At 39.4% G+C, this 21,711-nt stretch overlaps 2 protein-coding genes across 3 annotated transcripts; one reads left to right on the top strand and one right to left on the bottom strand.

Annotated features, from left to right (window-relative positions):
* The first annotated feature begins 344 nt into the window (after positions 1-344).
* Positions 345-4,946, top strand: LOC141775349 (protein RD3). The gene is made up of 3 exons (XM_074648635.1): positions 345-2,625; positions 2,978-3,285; positions 4,198-4,946. Exons 1-3 carry the CDS (start codon positions 2,620-2,622, stop codon positions 4,571-4,573), a joined length of 690 nt encoding a protein of 229 aa, XP_074504736.1. The 5' UTR covers positions 345-2,619; the 3' UTR covers positions 4,574-4,946.
* A 1,207-nt stretch (positions 4,947-6,153) lies between these two features.
* Positions 6,154-16,656, bottom strand: stx5a (syntaxin 5A). 2 transcript variants are annotated; one of them, XM_074648628.1, is made up of 12 exons: positions 16,501-16,656; positions 15,000-15,223; positions 12,902-12,972; positions 12,489-12,544; positions 12,300-12,370; positions 12,045-12,161; positions 11,248-11,304; positions 11,044-11,125; positions 9,865-9,951; positions 9,621-9,724; positions 9,224-9,345; positions 6,154-7,517 (listed from the first exon to the last, which is right to left on the bottom strand). In XM_074648628.1, exons 2-12 carry the CDS (start codon positions 15,060-15,062, stop codon positions 7,358-7,360), a joined length of 990 nt encoding a protein of 329 aa, XP_074504729.1. In that variant the 5' UTR covers positions 15,063-15,223; positions 16,501-16,656; the 3' UTR covers positions 6,154-7,357. The 2 variants fall into 2 exon arrangements, with proteins under 2 accessions (XP_074504729.1, XP_074504730.1); XM_074648629.1 differs by lacking the exon at positions 9,865-9,951.
* Between the last annotated feature and the right edge of the window lie 5,055 nt (positions 16,657-21,711).

The raw sequence follows: 21,711 nt of genomic DNA, 5'->3' as shown, positions 1-21,711 counted from the left end.
GTAAGTTTTAAACACCTAGTGCAACCAGTGCTCAGCTGACATATCTTTATCATTCTTAAACTGATTTTGACTAGGTTTGAGTCCCATTGAGAATTTAGGGGCATAATAAACAAAATTTGATGTGCTAATGACAGAAACACTTTTAGCAATAGGAATGTGGTGTATGATCTTATAGATACTGTATAAATTTTTTTTTTTTAACTTGAAACACAATATTATTCAAACAAATGGTTCTGGAGCACCATTAGCATTACTCCTCACGCTTCACTGGTCTCACCACATAAACAATGGATGAATTCTTGACATTTATTAATCTATTTTTCATCCATTAGTATTAAGCTCCTTTAGACAGTCTGTGCTGTGTCTGGGTGGCGCTGAAGTGAGAGCGTGTGTCTGGAGAACGCCTCAAGTTTGTCTTGATCGGACACACACTCAGAAACTATGTAAATCATACTGTATAGATACACACCCTCACACATAAGCTACATATTGATGAGGTAGCTCATTGTGGAGAATGGGTTGGCAAAGGTGATTCATTTACTGTAACTAATATGTTTTTAATTACCATTGCAATTAGGATATGAGCAGACAGTACAGCTAGATCACAGTGACTGGCCGAGGAACAAATTACCCATCACACCTGAAAGGTACATGTTGATGACCCCAGAAAATGGAGGCCCGAACAAATTCCTACACATATAGCCATGTAAAAGCAGCATATAACATACAAAAAAAATCTATAGGGCAAAGTGGTTGTTGTAAACAGGACATTATCTGAACTTAAAACTATTGAGTGTGGAGTCGCGCAGGGTCCTCTTGTCTTTTGAATGTATATATGAATGATTTTTCCAGATTATTGTGCTTTACTAATGTATCATAAAGATAAAACTTTAGTCTTACAGTCTCTCAGTAAAGCTGTTTCAAATTTAAGCATTTGGCTATACAAATCATCCATTCACCTTTGACAGACAGAAGCTATCCATGTGTAAAAGGAATGCAGTGTAACACATCTAGAAAGTGACTTGCGCCAATATGTATCTAGTGGGTCAATCATTTCTAAGGTTCACTTAGGGATTATATATTTTATCCAGTAAAACCACATTCTTAGACAGGTCAATTTGACATATTCTTGCTGAAACTCTGGTTCCAGGTCACTTTGACCACGGCGCCACCTTATGGTATGAAGAAAGTTACAATAATAATAATAATAATAATAATAATAATAATAATAATAATAAATAAATAAATCAGAGTAATTTTAAAACTTCATCCACTCACACATGTCGAATCTGACCACTTTAGGAAGTTCAATGTTGATAAAACAGTGAAAACCAACATGTGAAATTGTTAAACAAAATGGTTCCAGTGTATTTATGGCTCTTAGTTTCTCTGATAAAAGTCCCTAACAGCTATTCAACATTAGGTAGTACAAAAAATTTATATACTGTCAAAGTGGCCTTTAAAAGATGGTGTGTAAGATTAGCAACTCTGTATATGTGTTTGACTGGTGTTGTGGTTTTGCACTGCGTTGTTTGTTGGATGTTGCAGGACCACAATAGAAATAATCCGTTAGACCTTTACCATGTTTTATCCCTGATGATTGTAGCTACAGTTGTGCAGAAATTTTAGTATTTTTACTCATCAAACACATTCAATCAATCACTGGTTGATCACTTACAGCTCCTGTTTAGTTACAGCAGTAACAGCATCCACTGTAGGCAACTGTAATTAGATTATAATAGTCATTATAGTCCCTCATTCTTCCAGGTAGGCTCTGGATTTGAATGTAATCTGGGATTTGGTGGCTCAGTGCTGAGTGGTGCAGAAACCCAGGAACTAGGCAGCAGCTACCTTAGATACACCCCAAGCAAGAGAGTTTATATGTGTGAGAAAGAGAGACGATTACTTGGGTAGTAGTTATGTAATCTTGGCCATAACTGTCTGGTAATTACAGGTGTAGTTGAAGGATTATTGTCTGCGAACTGGGAGACCATTTTCAGACGTACACTGTGTTATTTTCAAGGATTGTGATGGGTGTAGTGGCAATAGCATAACAGTTTGAAACCAGGGAGTATCTCTGTCAGACACCGTGGAAGTGGTTTAAAGTGCCTTTGAGCAAGGCGGTGTCCAGCCTGCTTGTGTATTATGAGCTGAAACCTTCTTTACAGTCACAGTTTATAGTTTTAAAATTGGGAAACACAATCAAAAGAAAAGTGGTTCAAATTTAATTAAAAGAAAGCCAACAATCCCATAAACACCCCACCTAAATTGTCAGTCACACACACTACTCGGCCAGGCGTATGCTCATGTGAGGTAAGCTCCTCTCGTCACTCGATCTTTATTAATACAGGATTACATTTATTCTCAATCCCAAACTCACACACACAGTCCACGGGCTCCTCACAAAAGTACACACCCTGTCTGCCAAGGACTGCCGAAGGTAGCAAGGCAGTCGGGTAGCTGTGTGCCACCAGCTGGAGTCTGAGGAGTTTTATCCTTTTTGAATGTCAACAAGCCCATGGAGGCCTGCTCTTTATCTGGCTGCTAACAGAGGCTTTACCAGACAACAGGTGGATTTCTGTCTGACAACACACTGCAGCGTTTTGAAAACACAATTTCATGACGGTAAGACAAGAATTAAACTTCTATGAGAGCATGTAGAGCAAGTGAATAACAAGTGATAACATTTGTCTTATGGTTTGTATTGATCAGCCTTATCAGTTGGTTGCTATTCACATTATTATGAGTCATGTTTTACTTGAACACACTGATAAAATGTATCCTTCATGAAGGCAGTGTTTCTGAGGTTCCTGTATGATTATGGAAGCCTACATTCTCTAAACGTTTACAGTAACTATGATTAACTCACTACATCTGATATCATCTCCAAAATGTAAAGAAATCCTCTCTGCTGAGGTGATATTTAAAGTTCTTTGTTCTTATGTTCAATTGTCCTTATTCTCCAATTCTGTCCCAGATGTTTCCCTGGTCTGCTGTTTTCTCCCTCGAGCCCAAAGTGCCCGGTCAGCGTTCCTCTGAGGAGTTGGTGACCAACACTTTGATGTTAGAACTGGGGGCCATGGTGAAGCGCACTGAACGTATCCGCTTGGAGCGGGCGACAGAGGGTCGCCGCCGCCGTCGCAGCTCCTCCTCCACAGCCGACTACAGCTGGCTGGCCACGGCCCCGACCCCGCAGCCCTACGAGCTGACCCCAAACGACCTGCTGGAGCTGCAGGACATCTGTGCCAAGGTCCCTCCTGCACAGTGTGGTCCTGTGATCGTCAGGTGAGAGAGACATAGAAGAAACAAACAGTCAGAAAAGAAGAGAGAAATTTCAAATTCTGAGCCAAACAGAGAGCGAGACGTAGAGTAGGAGACATGCAGAAATAAGAGATGCCACAGAGACCATAAGAGAGAGAGACATAGACAAATACAGTAAGGGACAAAGAGCTTCAAATACAGGCTGGAAGAGAGAGCTGCAGTGTTTCAGTCTAATCCCCGTAACACCCTTAACTATAACTTGGAAAGTAAGCTGATAAGATTCAAGAACTTTATTGTCATTATGCAAGCAGAGCGAAATTGCGTTTGCCCTCAAATGGTGCATTGTATTAAAAAAAGACTGCACACATACATACAAGGAATAAATAAGCCATGCATAAGATAAAAGATTGGTAATAAATATCAGCGATAAAAAGTGCAGAATCATGACTAATATAGATATAAAAATATAAGCAATATGAGTATAATAAAATTAAATACAAGTGTGCAAACATCAGCAGCATACTCTCAGATCCCCGTTCATTCTCTAAGAGACGACATGCATGACATGATAACAACCAGAGATCTTAAACTGTGCTCAAACACTTGTTGTTTCGCTGCTTTTGCATTACAAATGAAAAGAATTCGTTGGAGAATCACTTAGTTCACTGTTTCATTTTCTATTATTCAACAACATTGTACTGGTTTTATGTTATCCACCATGCAGCACCAGTGTAATCAGGGTTCGTGTCCTACCAGGGGCGTAGCTAAGGATTGTACTCCCCTTTAAAAAGTCTGCACAGCCCACTTGGTGGCGGTGGCACCTCCACCCTTGCGGCCACATCTGCCTTCTTTTTTTTGCTTGTGTTGTGTCTTGACTGTAAAGTATAAATTATTGCAGGCTGTTCCTGATAATCACAGTTATTGCTCCCACTGCAGGTTCAGGAGGGTGGTGTCGCAGATGGAGCCTGATGTTCAAGAGGTTCCCCGGCTGTTTCGCTCAGTGATACGCGATTGCATGGACGAGTTGATCGGGAGCGAAGACTCGCAGACGCAGGACAGCGTCTTCGAGAAGCAGCAGCGCAGCAAGAGCCTCTCTTTCGTCACTTTCCGCAGCAAGTTCCGCGCGGGTCAGTTCTTGAGGGCCGGCAGCATGAGAGGCTCCAGGGGGAATCTGGAGCAGCAGGTGGATTGGTCCGACGAGGAGGAGGAGGACGGAGAAGGGGAGGAGGAGGCCATCAAGGCCAGGGCGAGGAAGGGGAGGAGCATGAGCATGCCGGAGATCGGCCCTTTAGAGCAGAGCGCCCATGGGTGAGAGATTCAGGGGAGAGACAATGCAGAGGACGGTAGAAGGGAGAGGACCTGGAGAGGAGTTCAGATAGGGGGAGAAGATGAGAGATGGGTCAGCATACTGTAAATATGGGGAATATTGAGGAAGGAGAAAAGGTAGCATTGAGTAAAAAAGGGGACAGAATTGATTTGAAAAAAGTCCACAACTTTCTCGTTTCAAAAGGAGTATAGAAAACCCAGGAAACCCGTCTAATTGCTAACTTGAAGTCTTTAGTTCATCCCAAAAACATTGTTGTTTTGTTTTTACGATTCTGAAACATGTGGTTTGCATTTAATTGTGCTGACAGGTAGGCTACAAACCTGTTAAAACAAGAGTCTACAGCCATGCTAGAGGCTCTGTGAGGCTGTACTTAGGCACAGTGGTGATTTGAGCTAAATGCAAACATCAGCATGATGATGTTTAGCTGGTATAATGTTCACCATCGTAGTTTAGCGTGTGCTAACATTTGCTAATTAGCACCAAACACAGAGTACAGCTGAGGCTGATGAGATTGTTATTAGTTTTGCAGGTATTTAGTCATATCATAAATCAAATTATTGGACAAATTAAATGTTTTACCCGATGACGGCGTTAAATGAAATGTCGGATGGAAGTGATTACAATTCATCCTGAGGGGAACATCAATGTGTGCACAAGATTTCATGGAAAGCCATCCAATATTTATCAAGTAATCTTGCTCAAAACCACAAATGTCACTGCAGGAAATGTGAGAGGATCACTAAAGTCATTAGGATACATCGTCTGGGGACCATGAATGTCTGTACAAAATGTCATGGCAATCCATCCTTTAGTTTTTGTGATATATACATAGACATAGAGCCACGCCACTAGCATGGCTAAAAACTAAAATATGCTGCATGGGGTTTGGTTGAGTAAAATCGTTTGCATTGCTAGCCTTCACATGCTTCGGGTATCCATAAAACGAACAGCTCCTGATGAATCATATACTGTGAACATGAACTGTCCCTTTAAAGACATGTTATGCAACAGACAGGACAGCTGTTTTCTGCAGTAGACAGGGGAAGTTCAGTTTTGAGGCCACTCATCTGTATATTCAGCAGTCACAGTTTGATCACCTGCTCGGTTAGCCGGTGCTCTCATAGTGCACCCATCATGCAGGAAATCTTTTTTTATTGTAAATATGTATTTGGGGAAATAAATATACATTGTTCTCTTTACTTCTATGCAGTTAAAATATAGTTTTCCCCACAAAGTTGTGTTTTTTAGTTTAGATACAGTTGTGTAACATTTGAGACTGTGATTTTTGCTCATTTATATCTGTTAAATGTACATTTTTTAAATCTAGTAGAAGCTTTTCTACAAAAGATACATGGACCTTTATCACATTATTGTGGTTGAGAAGGCAAAATATGAATATGTAAATATGTCTGGGGCCTGTAAATAAATATAAATACAATATCTGGTGTAAATATGTTGAATATGTCACACAAAGCTTAGCACCTTATCTAATCTTAGCCTCCCAGCATGGCTAATTATATCACTGCTGACTAATCCTCTTATCCCAAGGAAATCTCAGCCATCAATGCCAGCACCCCATTATCATTTTATTAATATGCACTTTCTTATCAATACATCATTATCACTATTTGCACTTTATACACTGAAGTCAAGGCATTTGGCTAAAAAAAGAACAGACCGGAAAAAAAAATAGGAAGAATGTTTTCTTTCTTTTTAAAAAGCTGTGGTCATTTAAATAACATCTGAGACGTTAAGAGGGGAAGCAACTACAACAGCGGCGTTCAACCAGACACTTCCAGGGAATCTGGCTGATGGAGTCACTTCATTAGTGGGCTTTCACAACCAGTCTAACCCCTTCATAAGTACTGATGTCAAACATGGATCCTTCAGATACTTCACTCATGTGCTGAAGTCTCTCTTCGTGTTCGAGGTCTACACTTTTTAAATCATACAACCTGCCTAATGGCTAACAACCAAACCGTTTCATTTAAAACAGTGTTGTTACCTAACTTATCATCAACATCTCGTACAGCCTGTATCTGAAGAACACCAGCAAAAGTCGCTTCAGCTGTCTGTAACTTCTTGTGCCTACAGAACACGAAATGCTGGACCGCAGTAAGTGTCTTCATATTGTGTCACAGTTCTACGAGTCCCCATTTGGCAAACAAAGTTTGAAAGCATAACAGAATAAAAAAATAGCATTAAATGAAGAATTGTTGATGAACAAGGGGCACAGTCATGCTCTTCAATAAAAAGTTAGTAAACTAAGAAGCAAAATGATCCGAGGATAAACTCCAGTCCTGTTGTTTGGCTTTGAAATAATAATAATAATAATAATGATAATGGATAACATGGGGTAAACAAGAAAATCAAAATTAAAAGACAGTTTGCAGAATCAAACCATTAAATTATAGCCATTTTGATTAAATGTTTATGAATAATTGGTCAATACCGAGCAGCTTCTTGCCTCTCTCTCTCTCTCTCTCTATACAAAGTGGGGATTTTAGATAATTTATTCTCTCATTTGGACAGAGTTCGACATCTTCATTCTTCACTGAATCGTCGAGTTAAGATCAAGAGTCTGTGGCTTGGGAATAACCGGAAAGTTTGTATTAATGGAGAAGTCTTTATTAATCTGAGCGGCTCCCAAGCCTCCATCAAAGTGTCCGTTTGATAGCGAAGTCTGTCCTTCAAATACGTCGTCTGGACATCGTCGTCTCAGTCCAGCTTTAGTTTCACTTCCCCTCCTTTCAATCGCACCTCTTTTCTTTAAGCAAAGAAGACGACAAAGATGATGAAGAAGACGACGAGGACGAGAAAGATCTTGATCATCAGCCAGCGGTTGGAAGAGACTGACTGGAAGTATTTGAGGATCTCTGTGTGGGCGGCCTCCACGTTCAGCTGGGTGTCCTCCACGTTAGCGTCGATCCTGTGAGAGAGGCAAGTTCACTTTTAAAACCAATGCTAATTATGTTACCCATAATCCATTTTCTTTCACATCAGTCACTTCTGGAGGCAAGTTATATATATGTGATCCAATGTTTCTATATTTTAGTGAAAGATATTAATGTGAATTGATCACAAGCACCCAATTCTACATGAAATCATTTAAGACAGTCACCACCCAAATTCTAGCAGCATTTCCCTTCTTTACTCAGTTTCCTAATTCCTATTTTTTATTAAAAAAATAGTTTAACATTTTATGAAAACTGGTAGTTTGCAAGCTTGCTGAAAGTTAGACGAGAAGATCAATGTGGCTGTGGCTCAGGTCGTCAACTAATAAGAGGGTTGGTGGTTCAATCCCTGACCCCTGCAGTCTACATGTTGAAGTGTCCTTGCCCTAGAGCAAGAAAATGAAACCCAAATTGCTCCTTTGAGTGTGCATGTGAATGTTTATTGCTCCTGATGAGCAGGTGGCACCTTGTTATGTAGCCTTTGCCAACACTGTATGAATGGGTGTGTGAATGGGTGAATGCTGGCTCGCGCTGTAGAGCGCTTTGAGAGCTCGCAAATGCTGTGTTCACACTACGAGCGACTCAGGAACAGGCTACAAGCCACTTTCAAAGGAAGCAGGTGACTTGAAGCTACAAACACATGACACTTGTCTCTGCGTGACGCAATACAAATAAAGTTGAGCTGGTCTCAACCCTTTTCAGCTCTCCAATGACACGGTGAAGTGAACCAATCATATGTTTTTGTTTCACCCCGTTTTGTTCCATCGAAAAAGAAATGACGTTAACCAGTTCCCCATGCGATTTAACGACATAACTACGCCAACGAGTGTTTGAGCTACACTTCAACTGCGACAATGTAGCTGGCCACGCTTGCCAATTTGTTGCTTTTGTTGCTCGTAGTGTGAACACAGCATAAGACTAGAAAAGCTATATATATGCAGTCCGTTTACCATTCCATTTGCAGTCCACTGTCATGTCTGTATGGTAAATATGAAGCTACAGCCAGCGTATTAAACAAAAAATAAATGACGTGTTCATTAATGAGCTTTTCAATTTTTTTTTTTTTTAAACTCTACTTTAATCTTGTGCGATTTTCTTTTTTTATATAAATATTTAATGAGCCTTGTTGAAGGGAACCTGAGATCCAAGATTTTCATTCCCAACGACTGCTTCATTGTAATTGTTTTGCATATTATGGTAATAAACAAACTTGAAAACATCACATACATGAAATCTGACCTCTGTATTTAAGCCATCCTAAGCATTGAGGAGCAGTGGGCTGCTGTGAAGCGACCAGTGAGCATCTTGGGGTTCAGTGTCCCGCTCAAGGTCACTTCGACATGCAGACAGTAGGAGCCGGGGATCGAACCGCCAACCTTGTGATTAAAGGACGACCCTCTCTACCCCGAGCCGCAGACGCCTTTTAGAAATGCTGGTAGACTGATTTCTTTTAGCCTTGAGAAGGGCCAGGTTAGCCGTTTCCCTGTCTTTGTTCTAATCTAAACTAACCTGGCTTGAGCTTCATATTTACGAAGGAGAGTGGCATCAATCGTCTCATCTTACTTTCAACACGTGAACTAGCATATTTCCCAAAACATCAAACTATTCCCAGCTCATCACTTCCTTTGTTCCTGAGATTTCTCTTTTCTCGACCCTCCCTCCATTTCTTTCTCCATCTTACCTCTGGATGGTCTCCTCTTGCTCCTTGACCATGTGTGCCAGCTGCTGGAATATAGAGCCCAGCTCCACAATGGTGCTCTCAATGTTCTGCATGGTATCTGAACGGCTCTGGATGTACGAGTCCTGTAACAGCACAGCCAGCAAGATTTTAAAAAAGGGCCACATCAGAGCACATAAAAGCACAGTTCACCTATTTGAGTAGAATGTAGTCCAATATTTCTACAAATTTACGGTAGATAAATGTTCTTCTTGTAGTGACACAAAAACAACAACAATGCGCATCGACCACTTTTAAAGTGAATAATAACTGATATTTTCCCAGTTTTTGTGCTAGCAAATGAGACAGACACATTCCTCTCCATCTGCCTGACTTTGACAAATTTACACCGACAGTCTACCTGCTCATCAATAAGCTGGAGTTGTAAGGGATTGGTCTGAGAGTCCATATTGATGGCTACATCCCCCATACTCCTGGACTCATCCTGCATCAGGACCGAGCTCTCTGAGGGGAGACAGACACACACATGTTCAAAGAGATCAGACAGAGATCCTCAATGGTAGAGGGGGAAAACAGAAAGAACAGCGGGCACATACAATAGCTAGTTATACCCGCTGGGAGAGTCAAACGTTCCAGGGAAATACCTTTTAAATTTGAGGTTGTATTGCCCTGGTAACCGTGTCGCGGCTCGCGAGCTGCATGCGGCTCCTGGGCCCCTTTTTTGCGGCTCCCTAAAATATTTTTTAATCTTTGCATTATAGATGACCAAATACAGTAATAATCATTCACAAGGACTTCGAGCAGTTCCCCATCACAACAGCTGTTCGAAAAGTACACTACGCCAGTCAAAATCTTTCTGCACATCTACGGCATTTGTGGTTAAATTTCAACCAATTTGCTCTTTGTAAATAACCTACAATTAGGAAATATACACCAACAGGTATGTAAGAACTTTTCAAATGAACAAATCAAGTGTTTCAAGTCCCCATTTCTGGCAAGCATTTTGATCATAATAGTATAATTTGGACATTATTAAAAGGCGCACTGGACAGGTCAACCAGTTAAGCCTAGACAGTCATACATAATCTGCTACAGGGGCCGAATTACAGCGATAATACTCGAACTCATTTTCAATTAGATATTGGTTATTTCCAATAAAATATTACAAATTTGAATCTACATATCAATTTGCTACCTATAATTTATTGTAGGATATCAACAGTGAGCAAAATGTTTGAGAATTTACCAAAAATGCTGAAATATAGGCTGTTCATAAACATTTTACTGGCGGTGTAAATGCCCCCACAGAAAGCATCTAAGCTCCCTAGAGGAAAACGTTTAGCTGTTTGTTTAGCAGAAATGACAACCTGAGCTGGAGCCAGACATGTTGAACATTGCCTCAAAGCCAAAACAATTACTCAGTAAAAGGTGTGTTCACTCTATTACACTTTTTGAAACTGCCAGTAAAATTTTCAAGTTGGAACAGATGACGGGCAGGCAATGTTTTAGGGAACAATTGATTTATAAAGTTGGGAGGAATTCAGATGACCAGGATATAATTTGTTGTGCATGTTAAGGTTCCACCAGTTAGTATGAAACGGTTACCTTTCACCCTCGTCTGTGCAACAAGAGATTATTTTTAGGTTTAGTCATCACAAAATGTAGCTGGGGCAAAACTTTTCCCACAAACAACCAGTATAGAGTGAACACACCCTCATGAAGCTACAACAGCATGCTGTGTGTTTACCCGTTGGTGCCATTACTTTAATGCGAGACCCTTGCAAAAATCATAGTGTGTGAAGCTGAGACGTGGACAGACTTACTGAAGTTGTTGGTCATCGAAGGAGAAGACGAGACAGGGGGCTGGGAGAACTGCTCTCTCCTGCTGCGCTGCTGCTTCAGGTTCTGCAGGAAAAGAGAAATGATGGAATGATGGAGGAGGTAAATACGACTGAGAGGAAACCTGATTCAAAACCTTTTAGTATTTTCTGCCACTGAATGATAAAAGTATATCAAACACCTCTCACCTCTGTTCTGACTTCTAGGACTGATTTGAAGTCATTGGACATTGAAGCCAGTTTGGACTGTGGACAACAAAAATATAGAGCAACGTTAAACACAGTGAACCCTAAAGCTGCCTTTTGCTCTACGCTCACCACGAGGTAGGGCGCAGAGCCTTGCAGAGGCAAAGCGCAGCGTAGGTATAATATGTCACCAAAAAGAGTGCAAGAAATGCCATTAACTGTTTCTAGGCAGCAACAACAGTTGCAGCTGTTCTCATTGGCTGCGCTTTGAAAGTTCAGCAGCAACCGAGGTCAAAGTTGAAATTATTTTAACTTTGAGCGCAGGGCTCGGTGACAATTTTGGGCGGTGCGCCACGCCAAGGGTATCTCTTCCGTCTAGTTGGGCGGCAACGTTCTGTGCCATTGTTCTTCCCATAGGAGAACAACGGCACAGCCAGCACAGAGCGATTTTACCGCTCATCATGTGTATTAAGCTGTGTACATTTGTTACAAAGCATGAATGTGTGAAAAACATTTTCTGATGCTATTATATAGAAGACAACACTATTTCTATGAGAGAAAAAAAAATGATTCATGTTTTTAAAAAGTATACTCCTCTATTTTACTGTGCATGAACAAAAACACAACTTGACTAAAAGGTTCAAGAAAACAATATAAAAATGTTGATAATAAAGAATATATATTAAAAAAACAACATTGGCAATAAAAGCACATTTTACCAGGATTTAAGGAGGACTTGAACTCAATGCACATATACAGTATAATACAGTATTAATTGGACCTTATTGAATATACTGTACCTGTAATGACACCACTATAGTGTTAGAGTGGGTTTGGATGTGTCGGCCACCCGGAGCTCCGCGGGATCTCACCAGGTCCTGCAGCTGTGCTATCTGTTTGTTTAGACTGTTGATGTCCTAAAAACATAAACACAGGAGAGGTAGAAATTAGTTTTACAAGATATTATAGGATTATATATATATAGCTGCTCTAGTCTTAAATAATGTACATGTTGGCAAAACCACATATCCTGGGATATTACCAACTCAACTCACTTGTTTAATGATGTACGTTAGCTCCTCGATCTCGATTGCCTTGTCGTCAAATAGAGATTTTCTTTTTGCCACTAAAACATCAAAACAACAGTATGTAGAATCAGCACTTTGAACGATATAACACAAAAAACAGAAGAACAATAATAACAATTTAAATTATGCAAAAATTACATTAAAAGAAACACTTACAAATAGTGAGCTTTTCCAGTTTGGCAAATGTATTGCTCAAGTCTTTTCCAATTCTCCTGCAAGGAAACAAACAACAATGTAACTTTCTTTGTCATGCACATACTGAAGGAGTACACCGACCAGTAAAATACGCTAGTTTGCATTCTTACCAGTAGTATGATTATATCAATCTTATCTCTGTGTCTCTCCGCTTACAGTCTTTGTGCTATGCCAGGACAAACATGCCCTGAACCTCTCCACTAAAAAAATAATCCCATCAATCTTCTCAATCTTTATGCAATAAGGAAGAGGAGGATAATAATGTGTGAATATAAACAATGCAACGCCCAAAATCAACATAAAAGAACAAGGACATTCGGCAAATATGCATGAGCTGTTGAAACACATAAGAAAACAGACTATGAGGAACTTACTTGGCCATAACTGTGAAGTCACTCCGCTGCCTGAGGGCGTTGAGAATTGGTTTACTGGGCTGGACTCCATTCTGCCAGGAGAGGTAGAAAGAAGTATTGTCAAAAATATCCAAGTATCAATACATATCGATAATGAATAATTGAAACGGTTTCAATGCTTCTTTTCTGCGGTAGCGATACACGGGTACCAGCAGCGCTTTCTGCTCTCTCCTCTCTCTGACAGAGAGTTGACACACACAATGCTATTTATCTTTTAATAAAAATCTAAAATGTTATGCCATCAATTTTTACACCATGGTATCAAAAAATGGTATTGAATATCGATATTTTTCAAGATATTGTATTGAAGTATGAAATTCCAGTATTGTGACAATACTAGTAGAAAGTAGAGAGTATGAGATGGAAAGATACATTAAAATAAGAAGCTATTATAACAAATATAACAGTATGAGTATGTGCAATTGTTAAATTCACTGGGTTGTGGCTATTGCTGATGCTCACATATTATTCTTATTTAATTTTTTTGTGGTGTTTTTTCTTTCTTTGAGTGTGTGTATCTGGGTGTGTTTTTGTTTTGTGGTTTTCAGGATGTCTTGTCTCAGTTGTAGGTCTTTGTATTGTGTAATTTAATTATGTTGAAAATAAAAGTATTGAAAGAGAAAATAAGAGGCATAACTGTGAAAGTGTGACTACAGAAAGCCTCGACATTTATTTAGGAGTAATGAATTGGTCAAGTAACAGGAAATTCATTGACTCCAATTTTGTTGACCAGCTAAACATTGTAGTCAATTATTAAGTTACAATTACAAATTTCCTGGTCAAACGTTTCCTTACGTTAAACCAAGTAAATAACATTTTTATGACGTCACACTGGTAACTTCTTATAGGCTATTTGATACTGGATTATTGAGACATTTGAGGGTTTTAAAAACATACCTGATAACAATAAATTGGCCATTGCTGCTGTTTTAACACATAACATAAAAAAGCAAGTTTGATAAGGATCCCCTTTAGATTTGTGTTTTAAAGAACTGTGACTGCAATGTGTACTGAGAGGAACATTTTCAAGTTGAAAAATAAACTTGTCAGTGCTCTGGTAGACAAATTATGTAACTGAGACTACCTCAAATGTATCTTTGGCATTTCTATACTGTAATTCCTTGTTTTATATCAGCCAACATATCAGGGCTGGCTTAAAGATGAAGTAGGCAAGAAACACATATGATTAAAAAAAGTTATTTTTATAAAACGGTCGCTATATCGTGGCACAATGATGCCACACATATACTGCCTACTGACACTTTAAGGCATAGGCCATATAGACGCTCACCTAGGACACCACCTTCTGGGGGTGCTGGTTGCCATCAATATATATAATACACACATTATTTAAATGGCGGTGGTTGCCCTTCCTCATTGAGGTAACAAAGAAAGAAAGAAAGAAAGAAAGAAAGAAAGAAAGAAAGAAAGAGAAAGAAAAAGAAAGAAAGAGAAAGAAAGAGAAAGAAAGAGAAAGAAAGACTTTTTACTCCTGTACTAATAATTGTAAATGTTAATAAAAGTGTAAATTGTAGTGAAACTGACCAAACACTTGTAAGCCAACATTATCAGGGACCAATTGTCTATTTATATTATAATAAATAGTTATCCATAAAAATAATAATCTTCATGTTAGTCTTAAAACCATCTTGATATCTGATGTGTGTTGCAGTTTACGGGGCAAAGGTTAGGGTTGCAACATATACACAGACATCAGTATCTCTGTGATAACTAATATCTGCTAATATGTTGGCAGAGCTGATTGACTGCCATTTACCATTATTTAAGAGATTGGAAATCACATTGTGTCACCAGTTTGGGGGTTTACAGTAAAATAGGCAAGACAACAACACCAATGTGTGCTTAACTTGACCCATTTTAGACTATTGTTACCCTCTGTGGAACCAAAACTAGACATAGAGAAGTAAACAAGGAACCAAAACCAAAAGTCACCAAACCAAAACCAAAAGTCACCAAACCAAAATTATTCTACAGTGAAAACACATTAGTGTACTTAAAATATATCCCGTTATTATTGTGCTATGATGTGTCAACATACCGGTCTGCCCTGGAGAGATTTACAGGCTGACTGGAACTCGATGGTCCGGTCACGGCACGTCATCTTGCCGCCGGTAAAGCAGGAACCACCTGGGACTCTCTGGGGTCCTTTTCCTCCTCTGCTCTCTCTGTGTGTGTGATGGACTAATAGGAAGACCTCCCGGTGTGCAGACAAAACTCACATCCAAGGTGGGGTATCCTTCATGGACATATGTACACGCATGTCTGCGGTAATGGAGAAAAAAGACGTGTCAAAACAATGTGTAACAGATTTAAATGAAATGTGAAATAAACAGTGAATTTTGTTAGAGGTGCCATTTAACTGTTTAATTGTATGATTGATACTGTTAAGCTGTATATTGATTTTGGCCCTGTGAGAAAGGGAAAAGTTAAGAGGTGTGTGGGGGTATGTTATGTTTGTTAAAGTAAATCCTGTATTGAATATATATTGCATAATAATGCTGATGTTTGTATAACAAAGAAAACCCAATAAAGACATTGTTGAAAAAATAAATAAAAATAAACAGTGAATTTTGTTAGAGGTGCCATTTAACTGTTTAATTGTTTGACTGATACTGTGAAGCTGTATATTGTATGTTATGTTTGTTAAAGTAAATCCTGTATTGAATATATATTGCATAATAATGCTGATGTTTGTATAACAAAAAAAATAAAATAAAGACATTGTTAAAAAATATATATATATATATATATAAATAAACACAGTGAGGTTAGGTAACGTTAGGACACCAACACGACCGACTAAACCAAAACAAACAGACAATAAATAACACCACAACTCGCAAATAACGCCACATGTGAGCTGAATAAACATATCATTAGGTAACGATGATGATAAAATAAACACAGTGAATTTTGTTAGGGGTGCCATTTAACTGTTTAATTGTATTTAACTGTTTAATTGTATGATTGATACTGTGAAGCTGTATATTGATTTTGGCCCTGTGAGGAAAGGGAAAAGTTAAGGTGTGTGGGGTATGTTATGTTTGTTAAAGTAAATCCTATATTGAACATATTATATAAATATATATAATAATGCTGATGTTTGTATAACAAAAAAAAAACAATAAAGACATTGTTAACATAAATAAATAAATAAACACAGGGAGGTTAGGTAACGTTAGGAACCAGTAGCACGGACACCAAGCGACCGACTAAACCACAACAAACAGACTATAAATAACAACACAACTCACAAATAACGCCACATGTGAGCTGAATAAACATATCATTAGGTAACAGTGATGATGTGGAGCAGCTGTCTGTGAGTAAAGGCCTGCCATCACGACACACAGCTGATCATGGCCTGACCGGCTCACCACAGATAGCTGTTAGCTCCAGGATGCTACCGTTAGCTCCAGAGAGCTAGCCGGTCTGTCCGTTCGGTCTCTTTCTGCTTTACTGCGTTTAAATTCGACCTAAACTAACCCTGTGAGGTTTAATATCCTTTAAAAGACACGTTAGGATCGGTTGGTACTTACTTGAGTCGGTATTACATGGTATTTCGGAGCCCTCTCGGTGTTATCTGGTTGAAACTAATCATCAACCCAGGAGAGTTAAAGTTCCGATCCGGGTCGTTTCCGGCATTGACGTCACTGCCACGTCTACTTCAACCTCGGATAACAGAGTACAGCCTGAAGGTGCAGCAGCTCAGCAGCAGGGGGAGACACACCTCCTGTTATCATGGCCTAGTTTCATCCACGTAGTACAGGGGTCAGCAACCTTTACTATCAAAAGAGACATTTCAGGCAAAAAGAACCTAAAACAATCTGTCTGGAGCCGCAAAACATTTGAGCATTGTGATGAAGGTAACACAGTTTATAGTCTAATTATATTGTATATAAGTCTAATGCAGTGATGGCCAACGTGCAAATGAACTACGGAATACTAGGGCCACATTGAGGGAAAAAAAATCAGAGATTTCCAGAATAAAGTCATAATATTACGAGAATAAAGTCAGAACTTTAAAGGGATTATTTGTAACTTTCAGAAATGCTTGTTAACAGCGACACCTGTGGCCGTGAAATCAACGAAAGTCAGCGTCGGGTTCGCGCTTGCTCGCTCTCAATATACCTGAACGAGCATCACTCAAAACAGTGAGGCGACACAAGTCAGCTAAAACAACAATATCACTCTATATTTCAGCTGCTTGGCAGTAATGTTAGCTGACCAGACGAAGGTCTCTCCATGAACATGATTTAGATCTGATCCTAGTGTTGGCTTTTCCTGCCTAAGTGCAGGCTGAGGCAGCGGGGCTCTGCAGCATGTCTCCTCTGCTCTCTCCGCCCGCAGCCGGAGAGAGCAGAGGAGACACCAGCACCCGGTCGGTAACGAGAAGACAATGTAAATCTCTGTAGAGCTCCGTCACTTCACAAGACACGGAAAACCTCTGTTGGTCTGGAGGAGCAGCAGCAGTTATTTCTGCACAAACGTCCCCTGTACATTCACTAGATATTCTCAGAGCTAAACTAACTCTTCTGCAGTGTGGAGTTAGCGCGCGTTCACGTCTAGAGGTGGAGCGAGCTGAGCTGTCTGAGTGAAGGCGAGCAGGCAGAGGAGGAGGGTACAGCGGCTACACGCGAACGCGCATATGCGAGCGCGCATGTGTGACGACCCGCTACATTTATGCGCGTACAAAGTTACAAATAGTCCCTTTAAGAGAAGTGAAATTACTACTTTATAATGTTATGACTTTATTCTCCTAATATTATGACTTTATCCTCAAAATCTCAGATTTTTTTTCCCCCTCAGTGTGGCCCTAATACAAAGCGTCTCGAGATAACTTCTGTTATTTGACGCTATATAAAAATAAATTGAATTGAATACTCTGTCGTACCGTCGTACCACAGACCTACAACAATGATAAATAAAATTGAAAATGTAAACAAAAAACAGTTATTCATCTCCACTAATTTTTTAAAAACCCACAGGGAGCCACTGGAGAGGGGCTAAAGAGCCGCATGTGGCTCCGGAGCCGCAGGTTGCAGACCCCTGCCATAGTATAATGAATGATTTAGTTTATTTCATATTGTGAGATGGAAGACACAAAACAACCACAAGAGGTCACGATAAAGTTTAAAGGGCCCATATTATGCTCATTTTCAGGTTCATACTTGTATTTTGTGTTTCTACTAGAACATGTTTACATGCTGTAATGTTAAAAAAAAAAAAAAAAAATCCTCATACTGTCTGCCTGAATATACCTGTATTTACCCTCTGTCTGAAACACTCCGTTTTTAGTGCATTTCAAGGAAATTGCACAGTTTGGGTCTATGTGTACTTCCTGTCAGCTGATGTTATTTACATACAATGCAACAGGAAATAAACTGGGACACATTTAGAATGTTTACGTTTAAAACCGTGTAATGATCTAAATATTGTATATTTGTGACATCACAAATGGACAGAAATCCTAACGGCTTGTTTCAAATGCACAGTTTCTGAATACAGGCTGTGTGTGTTTCTCTGTATATTGAACGTTTTTATAGTTTAACAGTATTTATATAGCACTTAAACTTGCTTTATAATATAAAAGAATTTTTTTACAACATGGGACCTTTAAAACAGGAAGAATACAAGAGAATACAGGAGTCCAGGGGACATCCTATTACCAACAAACCAATAAAATAAATACCTAAATTATCATCAACAAAATAAATCAATCCAAGTCAAACAGCAAAAAAAGACAGTTACTAGATCTGGTTCCCTAGGATACAGCAGAAAACAGGAGAAAAGATTGTAAAAGAAAATGGCAGTTTACCCCTAAAAAAAGAAATGTTATCACTTGCAAAAAAAAACTACAACAACTTACACAGTTACCAAAAGCCAGCTACTAATTAAACTCTACTAATTAAAATCTGGATCACAGATAATAATTATAACCCGCCTGATAGTCATTATAAAGCCAATTCAGTGTGCTTTAGAAGTACATATTCCTGTATAGTTGCCAAAACAGTGATCTCATTTGAATAAAAATATATACTGCAAAAAGATACATTATTACTAACTAAAAATAGAATCATGCATTACACTCCAATATTTTGATCTCTTTACTGATTGCATTGATCTGAAAAGCATGCTTTGCATTATTTTGGCCAATCAGGATTTATCTACTCGGGTGACACATTTGAGCGTCCTCTATTACAAGAGAATGACGAGCATGTTGGAGCTTAATGGTGTCACAAACATCAGAATCACAGAGGAAAGAAGAACAATGAACAGTGTATGCTTTAAAAGGAATAAAAAGATCAATTGGTCACTTCAGGCTGATGTCTGATGTGTCATTAGTGATGTATTATGTCGATTTAGGAGAACTGAACCTTTGAGGTAGAAGGAGCGGAGGAGGAATGAACAGACAGAGGCTGTGATTGGCTGCTGGCTCAGGTGAGTCGACCTGCAGGTATGGTATGGACGTAGAGATAACATCCAGTCGGCTCTCTGATCTCCTCTCACTCCTACTGGTACCCGCATCCTCCGCCTGACAGGATCGAGCACGCCCAGACCACAACTATGCCCTCGCCTATTTACCTGCTAGACCCCCAACCACAAAAAGCCCTCTACCCTCCCCCTCCCATGCCCTGCACCACCACCACCATCTACACTCTCCTTCACCTTTTATACTTCACTATAATCCACATTCTCTGCCTCTGAAACACTCCTCTTTAAGCTTTCACACCCCTAAACTGACACAAATTAGACCACGGACCCCCATGATTCTGTCCCAGGGTCCCCTATCTGATAGGATTTTTGCTTTTAGATATTTTATTACAGAAAGTGTATTAAAACCATGACCAAAATAGTCATACATTCTGTCATTGTGTTAGTTATGGATGGAATTATAGTGAAAATAAAATATTCCGCTTTTTCCTGGGGGACCCCTCACACACTTTTATAGGCTACTCTATCAAAAAGTAAGCACAACTACAAGCCAAGTATACCTTTCTGTAGGCCTGTAAGGCAAGAATACTTAATAATACTTTTCTTGAATATATCTCGATCAAAAGATTAAGTACAAGTAGGCCTATGAGCAAAGTATACTTAGACTTTTCTGTATACTTGTCAGTATGAAACAAGTATACTTATGTATACTTTTGTTAAGTATATCTCTGATAAGTACATACAAATTAAACTGAAATTATACTCTCTTATTTTAAGTTTAAAAGAAGTATACTAATAGCACACTTGAATAAACTTCTTTTTGTTAAGGGCCCCCTCAAGGACCCCTGAGGGTCCCCGGACCCCACTTTGAAAACCACTGTGTTAGTATATTAATGTAAAATATTTTTTTGACTTGTTTTTGACATTCCTAATTATTACATTTATATTGTGAACATTGTACAACAAGCTTTGGCAAAACAGACTGTCATGCCAATAGTTTTCATGCCAAAAATGTTCACACTACATGCTAAACCTGTTTACTTTGCAGTTACTGTTTCCCATGCAGTAACAAGAACAGTAAATCTTTTATCAAGGTTGATGTCCTTCAGTGGACTGAGACCGACCTGGCCAGGCCTGCATGTGGATCCACGTTTCTGTTGCAGATAACGCCGATTGTTTGTTTTGTAAAATAAAATAAAAAAGTTCTTTGTGTTCACAAGAGATGTTAAAAAACACACCTCTGCACATATTGAACTCAATGTCTCTCAGTCTTTTATCTCTCTCTGACACAGACACACACACACACACACACACACAGGGCTGCCGATACCATCTAACAAAACACACTTGCAGGCCAGATAGCGTCCAGTATACCTGCTTCAACACAGCTGCTGCTACAAAAGCAGGGAGGACACCGTGGCTGGAGTTATTAGAAAAACACGGCTCTGAACGCAGAGAAAGCAAAGTGGAAAAATACAGGAAGTCCTGATACAAGTGCAAAGACTGAGAGGTGCCGAGGGAGATGGATGAGGAATCGAGGGAGGCAGACGTGTGAGCTACTAATTGAAAATACACATAGGGAGTCAAATTAATGCATGAAATGCATAAGAACATATAGTGAAAGAGAGAGTTTTTGCTTCTTCATTGTTAATCACCAGTATGATGAAATTTTTTTGGGAGCGCAGAGCTTTAAAAAGCAGATTTTGGAATAAAGGCATCTTTTCTGTATCGTGATGGATGAGTCACTGTGTCCTTTTCTCTTTCTCTCTCTCTCTGTCTTCCTAATCTTGCAGCTATATTTAGTGCTGGCATAATGCCCTTCCAGACAGATAGGTTGGCAGCAGCATTTAGCTCCTCTTTCCTCTCCTCTTCTCTTTCATCCTCTTCTCTCTTCTTCACACTCTGTAAAGAGTATTAAGCTGCTGCTAATAGACACACCATCAATCATTATAATACCATAATACTGTCACGCACGCTTATCAATTTACAGCGGTGATAGTCATTAATCACCCTTCCTTTGGTCTAAAGTCTCCTCTGTCATGTGAGGTGACAATTAGGGGACAAATGAGGGCTGAGCATCGTCTTGCCAGCGACTTTCGTCATCATCGTCGTCATAGTCATCGTAATCCATGCCAAGGGGGATAAAAGACACGGTGCCCAGCAATACCAGTGCACAGAATACACAGACACTATCTCAAGCTCCAGTCTCTCACACAGAAACACAAATTACACTTACTTTTTGTTGAGCCATTATGGCCACAATTGGAAATTTGCGGTAACTGCTGAAAAATAGTGGAACAATAGCTAAAAGAAAA

The sequence above is a fragment of the Sebastes fasciatus genome, chromosome 10, assembly GCF_043250625.1.
Source record: "Sebastes fasciatus isolate fSebFas1 chromosome 10, fSebFas1.pri, whole genome shotgun sequence".
Lineage (NCBI taxonomy): Eukaryota > Metazoa > Chordata > Actinopteri > Perciformes > Sebastidae > Sebastes > Sebastes fasciatus.
The sequence above is the reverse complement of the archived record's forward strand: the minus strand, read 5'-3'. Positions and strand labels throughout refer to the sequence as shown.

Bases quoted from the DNA above. Each gene is read 5' to 3' on its own strand.
- LOC141775349 (XM_074648635.1), top strand. The intron at 3,286-4,197 runs GTGAGAGAGACA...CTCCCACTGCAG, and splicing joins TGTGGTCCTGTGATCGTCAG to GTTCAGGAGGGTGGTGTCGC.
- stx5a (XM_074648628.1), bottom strand. From the start codon at position 15,062: ATGACGTGCCGTGACCGGACCATCGAGTTCCAGTCAGCCTGTAAATCT. The intron at 11,126-11,247 runs GTGAGAGGTGTT...CTTTTCCTGCAG, and splicing joins TCCTAGAAGTCAGAACAGAG to AACCTGAAGCAGCAGCGCAG. The intron at 9,725-9,864 runs GTATTTCCCTGG...GTCTCCCCTCAG, and splicing joins TACAACCTCAAATTTAAAAG to AGAGCTCGGTCCTGATGCAG.